The 13,266-nt window shown below is 42.4% G+C and overlaps 1 protein-coding gene across 9 annotated transcripts in view; it reads right to left on the bottom strand.

Annotated features, from left to right (window-relative positions):
- Window positions 1-6,097: 6,097 nt before the first annotated feature.
- Window positions 6,098-13,266, bottom strand: part of EXD2 (exonuclease 3'-5' domain containing 2) — a 52,996-nt gene continuing 45,827 nt past the window's right edge. For 8 of the 9 annotated variants that reach the window (XM_003824090.6, XM_003824091.6, XM_008977808.4 and 5 more), the window contains 2 exons: window positions 12,178-12,534; window positions 6,098-9,232 (listed from right to left, as the gene is read on the bottom strand). In XM_003824090.6, coding sequence (XP_003824138.1) covers window positions 9,016-9,232; window positions 12,178-12,534 — 574 coding nt within the window. In that variant the 3' untranslated portion in view covers window positions 6,098-9,015. The remainder of the gene's footprint in view (window positions 9,233-12,177; window positions 12,535-13,266) is intronic. The other variant, XM_034937717.3, reaches the window with a different exon arrangement.

Genomic DNA, 13,266 nt, shown 5'->3' with positions numbered 1-13,266 from the left:
GATTCCAGCATCAGGACCCTGCATGGATGACATGGCTGAGACCATTCAGGATGGGGAAGATCCCTGCTCCATCCTGAATGACCCACACTTACATCCCCCACCCCCACCCAAGCTGCCAGGCCACTAAACTCCTCGCATATTGAACACAGTCCCAAAGGCAGCTTGTGGTACCATTTCCACTGGGAAATACTCAATGGCTTCCTTCATCCTGTTTTCAAGCTTGTCAGAAAGCAGATGCTGCTCAAATCTGACAGCTGTTCTTAAGGGCATGCTCAAAGGGCACTCCCTGACCAGTGGGAATATTCTTAATGATGACTGAGAGGCCTTGGGTGTTTAGACTATGGCAAGACAAAGGAGCGAGCATGAAAGGGCATCAAGGGTAAAATGGCCCTAGGGAAACCATACGGGACTTGAACTGGAAAACACCAACAGCCTCGCTCCTTTCTCTGGACTGTGTATCTTCAGGAAGTTCTAATTTGGAGAAGACCTGACTCCTTATCCACCTGCCACAGAGAAAGTATTAATACAATATAAGGCTAGGGACTAGGAGAAGTGGCCCAGGAAAGCCATCTATGCAAATTGTTTCCTTCCTACTTGAGAGGGTTGGGGTGAGAGGTCCTTCTTTCCCTGGCTCATAAGCCCATGAGTTGTGTAAAACACTGTTCAAGAAGGCAGAATATAAGCCCTCTGTTGTGCATGAGATTCATATTCTTGAAAGAATTAGTGTATAAATCAAATTTTACCTGCCAGAGAAGCTGGCTTTTCAAAATAAATTCGAGGTCAATCCTATGTTTAAACAGAAGGATGGCTTGTAAAGGTGAATAACCATCCTAGGTCACAATTTGCAAATTGGGAACTCTGAATGTCTGACTTGGATGGTGGGGCAGGGGGTTCTGTCTAGAGATTAATCTATGGTTTGCTTTTAGGTTGCAACTAAGCATTACTTTAAAACAAACAAAAGACTGAGTTTTTAAAGAACATTTTTAACGGAAATTTTCAAATATATATATATATAGAGAGAGAGAGAGAGAGGGCCCACTATAATAAACACACAGCTTCAATGATTCTCAACCCATGGCCAATCCTGTGAGAAACATGAACTTTTGAACCAGCTGACAGATATAGAGGATGAACTTCGTGGTACAGAACAAAAAGTAGTAGTCCTACTCAGGCTGCAGTATCCAAAACGTTTCTGCATAAATGCCCTAAACTAGAGCCTAAAGTGTGAAACAAAGGGGTGGAGAATATTATTGGTTCGCGACCAAATAAGAAACCTGGGAATTAAAACACAAAACAAAACCACACACACATACAATCTCTCTGAGGGATGCAAATTAATAGTAACACTGGTTGCCTTCAAGGAGGGCAGAAAGACTGGAGCGATTTTCATTATATGTTTTTTAAAAATTTTATACTATGTGCACATTTTACCTATTTTTAAAAATTAACTTACTAAAAACAAACATGAAGCTTTGCAATAACCAAACCCACTAGATGTGACAAAAGGGAAAACTGTCTGGACTCAATATATAAGAGGACTTATATTCTGCCTTACTGAACAGTGTTTTACACAACTCATGGGCTTATGAGCCAGGGAAGGACGGACCTCTCATCTCCAACCCTCTCAAGTAGGAAGGAAACAAAATTTGCATGGATGGCTTTCCTGGGCCACTTCTCCTACACCCTAGCCTTATATTCTATTAATACTTTCTCTGTGGCAGGTGGATCTTCATCACATTTTGATCTGGATTTACTGTTTTATAGTAATTTTCTCAGCTAGAAGAATGCACAACCTTCCAATCCCAAAACATACATCATTAGAATAGGTGCTTCACAAAATATTAAAAACACCAGCCCCTGGTGGTTATATGGATATATGCATTTGTCAAAATTCATTGAGTTGTATTCTTAGATGTGTGCACTTTATCATATGTTACTTATACTGCACTTTAATAAAGTATTGCTAAAAACAAAACAAAAAATCACAGTCCTTGTGGACAAATAAGCCAAAAAATCACCACTTAGAGGTTTGTTGGGTTGGTGGTTCAGAGAAAGCTGCTGTTATGAGGAAACATTATGTGGACTTTTTGCAAAAACTTACTCTTTGGAAACCACCACTACAGCATGTGCTTTTGGTTAAGCATTCCATGGCTGAAACGCAACTCTATGCTGAAATGCCGAGAGGATGAGGCAAAATCTTGGCCAAGGTCAAGTTCTGTTGATGGTCTGAGAGGGGGATGGCAGCCAAGTGCTCTGCACTTGTATAACATTTAAAAAAGAAAAACTAACCTAAGTCATCTTCTGTTCCTTTTTGTAGCCAACTTTAGTCCTGCTCATTGTGTCCAAGAACTCAGAGGCAGCCATATGTGCAACAGCTCAGGCTTACCAAACCTCCAGGGCCAAACATACATATCTTGATTAAAAAGAAACGAAGCCAGCCAACAGGGCTTTAGTTGATTCCATGGGATATAAGGAGAAATTTCAGAATTTTAGATAAAGTTAGGGTCCATCGAGGAGAGGGCAGAGAAATGTAGTTGAGCTTCCTGTTTGGCTAGCTGCCTACTTTTTCTGAAACAAACAACAAAAGGACCCCAATTTGGTAGAAAGCAGGGGCTCATGTCTAGATCTAGGTGATTATTGTGGAAAGAGCTCCAAGATGAACACATTTGATACAAATCTGTGTTACACAATGAAAAGCCAATCCACTTTGGGACTGAAACTAAGCACAAGGATGGACTAGAAATTGTATTTTCTGTCAGGTCATAGGGGATGGAGATATAGAGAGAAATGTCTTCAGCAGCTTATAAAATGCAAACTTTACATTTTGCACATGTCTGTCTAGCTGATGCCCAGGCAAAGGCAAAGGCAAGCAGGACAAAGTCCAAGGCATGTCAGGGTTATACAAAACAGGCTCCAGAGATGCTTCCCTGTCTCCCTGTGAGTTCTTCATGTCTTAGCACTCATGGATGGGTAAGAACACGTTAACACTGTGGACGCCTCCAATATTCTTGGGCTGTTACAACCCCACACACAAAACACAGAAAGAGTATTTTTACTTATTGGTTTAAGGTTTTTTTTTCAAAGTACCCAATTCAATTCTCCATTACATACATATATACACATATATACATACATATATGTGTGTATATATACATATGTATATATACATATATATACATATGTATATATACATATATACGTATATATGTATATATACGTGTGTGTGTGTGTATATATATATATAAAATCTTAATTTCTTTATCCTTAAAATGAGAAACAGTCTTTCCCCACTCAATATCCTCCCATCTACAACACCTGGCACACTTGCCTCATTTCCCTTTTACACTTATCTCCTATTAAATCCTAGAGCACTGGCAATGTGGTTAAACATACAGATTTCCCTTCTCTCTTTCTGATTATTCAGTGGACTGGGCTATAGGGAAATGTGAGTTCCCCACACACAGACATCTCTGGTGAGACAAGTATTCTGACACCAGATGGAGAGAGCAGGTTTCTCCCTAGTCAATGAGGCCATGGTGTGGCATCCTGCTTCCCTCATTACCCTTCTTTCCATGCAGTCTCCATTCCCAGCGCTGGGGGTGGGACGAGAGTGTGCAACAAAGCAGAAAGTACACAGTACTCAAGGGAAAGGGCCACATAAGGAAACAGTGGGGTGGATTACAGAATGCTACAGCTAGGAGGGCCCTTACAGCACATCTAATTCAAACCTCTATAGATACAGAAAGGAGCCCAGAAAAGTGATCTGTCCAAAGGCACACAGCTGGTGGCTGGAACCAGAACCTCAGTCACCAGCACACTTTTTTTTGATCCTCCAATACATGACAGAACTAGGTATAGGAAAGAGCAAAATTTAAAGTTCAGTTCATGAACAAGCCCCCAGCCCACCCCATTCCCACTAAGCAAACATACCTCCTTTAAAATTATCCATGTTTCAGTCTCATTCCTTTTCAGCCCCCTGTAGCTGACTAAGCTCAAAATTCTGTTTCTTACCCAGGACTTAATAGATACCCTGGTGGCCTGAGTGGCCAGAATCTCAACTCTGCCCTGGCGTGCTGCAGCCTGAGAAGGGAGATCTTTAGGAAGCAGAAGTAGGGGCCGGGTGCGATGGCTCACGCCTGTAATCCCAGCACTTTGGGAGGCTGAGGCAGGCGGATCACCTAAGGTCAGGAGTTCGAGACCAGCCTGACCAACATGGTGAAACCATGTCTCTACTAAAAATGCAAAAATTAGCCAGGTGCGGTGGTGCACGCCTGTAACCCCAGCTACTTGGGAGGCTGAAGCAGGAAACTCGCTTAAATCCAGGAGGCAGAGTTTGCAGGGAGCCAAGATTGCGCCACTGCACTCCAGCCTGGGTGACATGAGCAAAACTCTGTCTCAAAACAAAAAAAAAAAAAAAAAAGCAGCAGCAGCAGAAGCAGATTCTAAGTAGCCATTTCAACTCAGGAATATTCTGAACCCAAACATCATGCTTATAATAATGCTGCCTGTAAACTCGGCAGCTTTTGAAGCTTATGCTGGGAGAAAGGCAACAGGCTACCCATCCAGCAAGAGAGAAAAATTCGAGAATAACAAATAGCAAAAAGCAAATGCTTTGAGTTCAGTCTGGAGGGTATGACATTATCTCCATTCAGTCGCAACACAAAATGACCTTTGAGGCAGCCTGCACCACATCAGAAGGGGGTACAACCCAGGATGCATGAACTAGGTCCTTTGACAACTCTATTCCTCTGCAAAGGCAGTTCTTGATTATCTCTCAAATGATTAACCATTTGGTCCAGTTACCCAGTTTCTAGGGGCCTTCAACCAGAGTTGGCCACAGATAAAGCTGGTTAAAAAAAAACAATGGTCTAATGTACTTCCCACCTTTCTAAATAACATGTTAGCATTTAAGCAAGGCCTTGCTTCCTCAAGCAAAGGGAGTGACTAATACATCTCCTAGCAGGCTGGTGGAATAGGTACTTTTGAACACATGGGCTGTGTGGCTGCACGTCATCCCTACTCCATTGCCTGATGCAAAACTGCTCCAGGACTGGGACAGGCAGAAGGTGCTGGGCTCTTGCACAAGGGGTATCTTGGTGATTGCCTGAAAATTGTACCTGAATTCCAAAACAAAAGTATTTGGGGGACTGGGCACAGTGGCTCATACCTGTAATCCCAGTACTTTGGGAGGCTAAGGTGAGAGGACGGCTTGAGGCCAGGAGTTTCAGACCAGCTTGTGCAACAAAGCAAGACTCTATCTCTACAAAAAAATTAAAAAATTAGCCAGGCATGGTGCCACAAGGCTGTAGTCCCAGCTACTTGGGAAGCTGAGATGGGAGGATTGCCTGAGCCCTGGAGGTTGAAGCAGCAGTGAGCCATGACTGCACCACTGCACTCCAGTCTGGAGTGAGACCATGTCAAAAAAAAAAAAAAAGTACTGGGGAGATTATGTATTATTTTTATGTTATTCATATCAATCAATAGTTAATCAAAACAAGAATCATTCTTATACCCTCTTTTAGTTTATCTCTTCCAACAGAAACTGATTCTCAGTGTACCCCTAAGGGGATTAGGTACTCTCAAAAAATGACCATCTTATAATAGGAAACATAAAAGACCAGAAAGAAAGATTCATTTAAAATACATAATAATTAGTAAACTAGCAAACTGAGAAAATATCTCCTTTAAAAGAAAAAATGATACTTCTTATAAGGCTGAGACATAAGGAAGGGGAAAAAAAGGAAGAAAGGATAAATAAATGAATGAAAAATTGAGAGGCAGGGTAAACTAAGAACTTAACTTACAGTCAAATGTTAGGGCCCCAAACTAATAGGCAGAATAGGAAGGTGAACAAAACCTCTTTCTGCCTGCTGGATTCTTAAGAGTCTAAAATGCAGGATTAAAATGGCTTTATTTCAACAGAACACATTTTGTCATCTGATCTCTATCCGTGACATGGATAAGAATAAGTAACTTATGGCTGTGCTCTTAAGCGTAAGCGGTAACAAATCCCTGAATATTGTGCCTCATTCACTTTGGGATGGCAAATCACAAATTGTTTGTGTAGCAGGGAAAAAACATCTGCCTACAGCCTATATTTTAAAATTTAAAATTTTATTTTTTTAGCTTTTTTTTACATTTTTATTTTAAAATAAACAGTGTTTCCAAAAAACATTGACTACAAGGGGGAAATGAGGCAATAAGGTTGGAAGAAGGGAAGGACTCAAGAAGAGATGCTGAACCTGCAAACACAATGATCAGGGAGCATGCAGAGAGGCCCTTGCTGTGACACTGTACTCTCACTGCTACTCCTATGAAGCCCAGTGACTATGCTGGGACACTGGAGCTAAAGGGTCAAAGAGAAGCATTTCATTCCTAAAAGGTGATGTCAATTTGTACTTAGCCCCAGCAATGTGAATCCCCCTCTTCACAATCCAATTCTAAGATTCCATTCTTAAGAAATTACCAAAGATAGAGCCAAAGAGATATATACAAGAAACTTTATCACATCATCATTGATAATAAAAGTATCTGAAACAACCAAAATTTTCAACAGTGTGGGGATGGATAAGGTAGAACCACTAGAAATCTATTTTCAAAGATTTAAAAACATAGGAAGTTACTCGTGATACCATGTTAATCAGTGAGAGGGTAAAGTTAGGATACCAACCTGTATCTATGTATGACCTTCAATTTTGTGTAAATATACACCTTATATGCACTTTTTAATACTGAAAGGAAATTCATAAACATATCAGCAAAGTTTAGCTCTGTTTCAGATGGAGAGAAGATGGCTAATTTTTATTCTTTGTTTAGACTCTTCTGTAATGAGCATTGTTACTTTTATATCAGAAAAATAGACATTTACCATAAAATAAGTCTACCCTCAAATCTCTGATTTAAGATGACAATTGTCAGTCTTAGGAAAAGCCTGCTAAAGTTCAAAGCAGACTCAAAGAAAAAAGATTCACATCTACACAGTGACTCTCTCCTGAAAAGGATGAGAAATCTTGTGTGACGCAGTCTGGCTTTTTCCTCTACTTTGCTGCTGGCTCTATTTTACTGCGCCTCACAGAAAGCTCCATGGGAAAACCCTTTCCCTAGCACCTTAAATGACCTTAAGTGTTTCTCACCTCTTGGCATGAGAATTAGAAGGAAAGAAAATGAAAGAGCCCTACTCCCTTGTTTCAAAGGAAAAATTTTTCTTGCAAAGCTATCAAAATGACTTAAAATCAGCTATGCAAAATTGGAAACATAAGTCATGAGTTACGTTCAGTAACCAGTTGCTTTTTTCTCAAGAATGAATATAAAAACAAATCTATGAGTGCCCTCTTGTGGCAAGCCTGACTATTACCACAACCCAAGTACCAGCCTCTCCCCGTCTATTTCCACGGCTCTCCTCCACTCCTGGGCTCTGCATAACACAGCCAGGAGGCAGAGACCCCATAATAACCCACTATAGTGAATGCACATTCCTCAAAGTGGCTGGTACTATTTGTTTTCTAGGATTTCTAGTTTAGATCCCAGAAATGCCTGCTTGAAGACAAGTGGGAATGAAGGGTCAGAGAAGCAAGATGCAGGATGTGCACGTGGGTTCATGGGCTGCTACTGATGGCCGATGGTGACTGTGTCTGGTATATCCATGCACACATACCATGGCACTGCCAGGAGGCAGGGACCTGTAGGATAAATAGCCCCTCCCCTAGGAACGCCAGTTTTATAAAGTCGTGAAGTTTTACATTTACATCCAGTGAGCCTTGTGCTTACAAGTAGTTTTATTATTAATTTTAGAGTAAACATCACCAACTTTGGCACAATTCCAAAATAGAGCTCTTGTTGGATTCTGGTCATAAAATTCTTTTTTAAGCTTGTTAAGATCTTATAAAATAAGAAAGTTTTCCCAATACTTTAGAAAAATTACTAATCATTAATAAGTCGATTTTATACTCAAAGTGATGGCCTAACATTTTGAAAGATGAAACAACACTCCTCTTTTGAACATCTAATGTATTAAGTAAGCTCGGTGTCCCAGGCTTCAGAGGAGACAGAGAAGTCCTCATATTGCAACCTGACCAGATGACTCTGGGAGTGAATTAAATGCTTAAAAGAGGTCAGTCTTGCAAATTTGATGAAGCACAGAATACAGGGGAACTGATACTGGTTCTGATAAAAGATAACATTACTCTCAGAAAGGGGTGAAGCTAAAAATCTTGCAGTTCTGGGGCAGGAGGAGTGCAACAAGCAGGCAACAAACAGCATGAAAGGAAAAGCTGAGTGAATTTCAAAGTTCTATTGGGAGATGGAGTTTGTGGTTCTTTCTGCCCCACCCAGGTCAAAGGCTCATGTCCAGAAAAGGATTTCTCCCAGTGATAGGGTGGAAGTGTGTGGCAGGAAGTTGCTGTTTGGTCCTGGAAGTGTAAAGGAAAGCCTTTTCAAGTACGTGAAGTAGACTGAAGTGACCCAGATGGGATGGATCCCAACCACATGAGTTATGGGAGAGCATGAAGCCAAAGAAATGATAATTATGAAGTTGAATTGGGAAAATAAATTTGACTCCTTGTTCACTTCTCCAGCCTTTGGAAGAACTTTTTCTCCCCTCCTAACAGGACTGATATACTGGACAGCCCCTGTTAGAGATAAACTGAGGCACTAGACAAGGAAGAAATGCATTAAAAACATTTTTTTTAAGTCTTGACAAGTCACTTCTGGGAGAATTCTTCATTTTTCCTCTGCACAGGGACAGCAGAAGAGGGAGAGTAAAAATAAAGGCGAAGGCCTCTCTTGTCCACAAAAATGAGAGGAAAAAAGACCCTGCCCGTTTAAAATCCAAAACCATAAACTCTCCTTCAAACAATATCTTTGCTCCAGCAGAAGCATCCTGGGATTAGTCTAGGTTAGTATTCTGAGTTGTGTCACACAGGCTTTGACAATTAATGATGTACTAAAATGGGAAGAGGTGACTCTTCAACCTTGGCTCCAGCTTCCCACCTGTCCTAACTGGGAGGAAAGCAGCTATCACGACAGCTGGATGGGAAGATCTTCCCCGAATTTCCGGAGCAGCTTCTGATGGTTGTGGTCCACTGACCACTGCTGGGGCAGGTGCTTGGGCTGCATGGAGTCCAGGAAGTGCTGACGCCAGCGGCTCTCCAGCTGCATGAGGGAGCGCAGGCCACCCTGGCTGTGACACTGCACCACCTTCAGCCCGTGAGGAACATAGTTTTCATTGGAGATTCTGCCAAAACATGAAAAACAAAGTGTCTGAGGGAAACAAGCGCAGGATGGCCTCACAGACAGCTTCAAATGCTGTGTGCCAAGGGTAACTGGGGAGGTTGAAGGACTCCTAAAGGGTTAGTTACTTTGGTGTTTTCGAAACATCCTCTTTCTTATCTCTGCCCTTTTTATAGTCTGAACATACGACTCACAATCCCAACAGAAGGTATTTGAGGGTTCTGAGCTCTACTGACAGGAAGGCCACTTCATAATGTTCAGCTCCCACGAGAGGGGCACTACCATCCAGCTGATAATGGATGAAGAATGCTGGTCTTCCATTTCTTCCAGGATTACCCAGTGACCAGTTCACCCCTCTTTTAAGTTGTTCATTCTGGGACACAGTATTTATATGAGGCTGTTAAATCGGCCCGCATGTTACACTTTTTCACAACACAATTTAATAACTGAATGTCAAATGCAAGGTAGCATATTTCTTTAGAGCCTTTTTTCTCACAAAAAGATGCCAAGCCACAGTGGTGAGAAGTGTTTCAGTCACAGTGAAATGCTTCCATGGTTGCTCAGTTGTGCAAATGGTGCCATTAAATGAGAAGATGAATGCCTCCCTCCTTCCTAAGCAGAGTCCTTAAAAAACTGCTCCGATGCTGTGTGAATGGTGCTTTCACCTCCTGTGAATAAAGATGACCTTCCTCAAGGAAGCACCCTGCCCACACACACTCTCCTCTCCCTACATCCATACCCCATGTTCAATCCTCCCTCCCAAGACGCCCGCCACCCCAGCAGTGTTGGCGTCTCTGGGTATCTGCAGACACTTTATTATTAATATTTAGCTCATGCGCTTCCCACTAACTTGCCTGTCTCCAAACAACTGTTCTTCTCAGTCACAAGTCCAGCATTCATCTACCCAATTCAGCAAGATGAATTTGTTAGAAAAGTCTGTGGCCGAAAGGGGAGGTTTAGCTGCTTTAGAAAACATATTGGCAGCTGGGCATGGTGGCTCATGCCTGTAATCCCAGCACTTTGGGAGGCCAAAGCAGGAGGATCACTTGAGGTCAGGAGTTCGAGACCAGCCTGACCAACGAGGTGAAACCCTGCCTCTACTAAAAATACAAAAATTAGCCGTGTGTGGTGGCACACACCTGTAATCCCAGCTACTTACAAAACAACATCTATTCTACAACCTCACAAAATAGTTATGGGGATAAAATTCTATAATTCTTTTAAAACCCTGAAAGATTTTTTAAATTTAAGATACAGTAGCAGTTAACCAGTAAGAAATCTAAATCCTACTTTGTCGGGTTGTCATGAGAAACAAGGCAATTTACGTGAAGTTTATTAGCTGGTTTGCTGCAAGATATAGTATATCTATAAATAACTGTTCAATAAATATTTGCAGTATCTGTAATGGATCAGTAGTAATGGATAAGAGTAAAAAAATTTTTGTTTTCTAAAAAAATTAAATATTTGCTTATAATTGGAGTTACTTTTTTATTTTTCAGTTAACAAAAACCAGCATCACGCTCAAGGTTTTGTGAACTTATCAGTTCCCTTATTTCAACTCCTGGTCCTGTTGGAAAAAGTGACAGTTGGGAGGCAGAACTGCACATGGTAGCCCAGAGCTCTTACCATCTGAGCCACGTGCCCATTCATTTCTCATTTCAGAATACTGCATTGTGTCACAAGAATTCAACTATGTACTCATGGAAAAGGAGGGAGAAAGCAAGGAAGGAAAAAAGAGAAAAGTAATTTACATAGTAACAGCAATTCTGCTCAACATTCCATTCAGTGAGCCGATATACCCTGGAGTGCAGGTGAGATAGGAGCCATGAATTCATTAGTCACAGTTCTCACAGACCTGTATAAAGTTGGAGACACAAAACCACACATAGAATTGGCCCTCCATCTTTGTGTGTTCTGCATCTGTGGATTCAAACCTCAGATCAAAATGATTCGGGGCCAGGCACAGTGGCTCATGCCTGTAATCCCAGTTCTTCCCAGGCAGGTGGATTGCTTGAGGTCAGGAATCTGAGACCAGCCTGGGCAGCCTGGTGAAACCCCATCTCTACAAAAAATACAAAGATTAGCTGGGTGTGGTGGTGCATGCTTGTAGTCCCAGCTACTTGGGAGGCTGAGGTGAGAGGATCACTTGAGCCTGGGAGGTGGAAGTTACAGTGAGCCAAGATAGTGCCACTGCACTCCAGCCTGAGTGACAGAGCCATATACTATCTCAAAAAAACAAAACAAAAAAACCACAAAACTATTTGGAAAAAAAAAAAAAAAACTATCTGTACTATCTGTACCAAACATGTACAAACTTTTTTCTCATTACTTCATAAACAATAAAATATAAAAGCTACTTACATAGCATTTGCATTGTATTAGGTATTATAAGTAATTTACAGGTTATTTAAAGTACACAGGAGGATGTGTGCAGGATATATGCAAATACTATGCCATTGTATATCAGGCACTTAAGCATTGGTGGATTTTAGTATCCAAGGGAGGTCCTGGAACCAATCCCCCATGGATACTGAGGGGTGAATGTACTGTATCTCATGGGGAACTTCAGAACTTCGAGGGTGTTATTGGACTATTATTTCATCTCATGTGCTGGCATGAGGATTTACGTCTGCATAGAATGTGTAAGATGCAGCTCCACCACAATTGCACTCGCACGCTAATCACAAAAATGACCGAACTTAAGTGTATGATCTTTAAAAAGGTCAAAGATAGGCACCTCACAAAAGCAAGTTTCCTATGGAAAGGAAATCCTCAAGTAGATTGTTCTATTCCACTTCCAAGGTATCTTAAACTACTAGACACCTACTAGGTGAAGCATGAGGCTAGGCACTGTGCCTAAGCAGCCAATGCCCCCTCCCTGGCAAGCATTCTCACTAAGTAATGAGGGTTAATGTCCCTGGTACATTCCACAATTCCTGTGCTTTGTACCTGGTCTCCAGGCTGGCAGCCTCTTGAAGCATCTCCTCTGTGACCACGTCTGTGTTATAAAACTCTCTGAGTGCTTGCAGCAGCTCCTCCTTTCGATGAGCAGGCAGGCTCTCCGCGTTGAGCAGGGCCCTGGCCCCAGAACGCACCTGCCGGCGCTCAGGATCTTCCAGCAGGCGCAAGCCCTCCTCAGAGCCGATGGGGGCCTGGAACTCCTTGGCCAGCTGCTGCTTCAGATGGTTGTCATAGTAGTTGGAAATGGCATGGCAGGAGGTGCAGAGCAGCAGCACATCGTGGGAGTTGTGGTCCTTCATCTCGATGGGGAAGTGCTTCCGGTACTCATGTGGAATCACGTTCTTCCTGGAACAAGCCCAGCCGGAAAGCAGTGCTCATAAGTGTATGACAGAGCACATGGGAAGACAGCAGACAGGCTACTGGGGTTCTAACTGGGGCCTAACCATGACTGAGAAGCCTTGGGCACCACCGCCCAACACAGATCACAGAAAGGCAGTATCACCTATTCCACTCTCAGCCCATCTGTGTCTTAGCTTCCTCTCTCCTGCAAGTAAGTACAGACCACCTGCTGTGGGCTTCAGTGGCGGGCCAGCATAGTGACAGGTTAATAACAACCTCTGAGAAGGATGTGCTCCCAGAAGGGAAAGTCTCAGAGAACTGAAAAGATACTCTAATGGCCTTTGACAACTGGAAAACAACTCTCTCAAGAAGGCCTAGGAACCTGAAAAAGTCAATTTCCTTCATCTGAGGAATACCTTAATCTATTTCCCTGGTTCACCAGGTTCATCATTATTTTCTAAGGAGAACTAAGCTCTCAGGAAAAACTCTTGGCAGCAATGACTTTGTCTCACCTTGCAGGGGAGAAAGGAGGAAAGTGAGTGACTCCACAGAAGCCAGGGAGAAAGCCCAAGTGTCTGGGCACTCAGACGTAGTCGGCAGCCTCACCCTCACGGTGCAGGGGCCCTGATGTGAAACAGTATTACAATACAGAGCAGGCTTCAGGACATCTGGATACTCCATGAATAAAACCATGGCTCAAAAAGCTGGTGAGCCAGTCAAGAGAGGATGAGAAGGACA

This window comes from Pan paniscus, chromosome 15, assembly GCF_029289425.2.
Source record: "Pan paniscus chromosome 15, NHGRI_mPanPan1-v2.0_pri, whole genome shotgun sequence".
Classification (NCBI taxonomy): Eukaryota; Metazoa; Chordata; class Mammalia; order Primates; family Hominidae; genus Pan; species Pan paniscus.
Note: the sequence above shows the minus strand (reverse complement) of the source record. Positions and strands in the feature narration are given on the sequence as shown.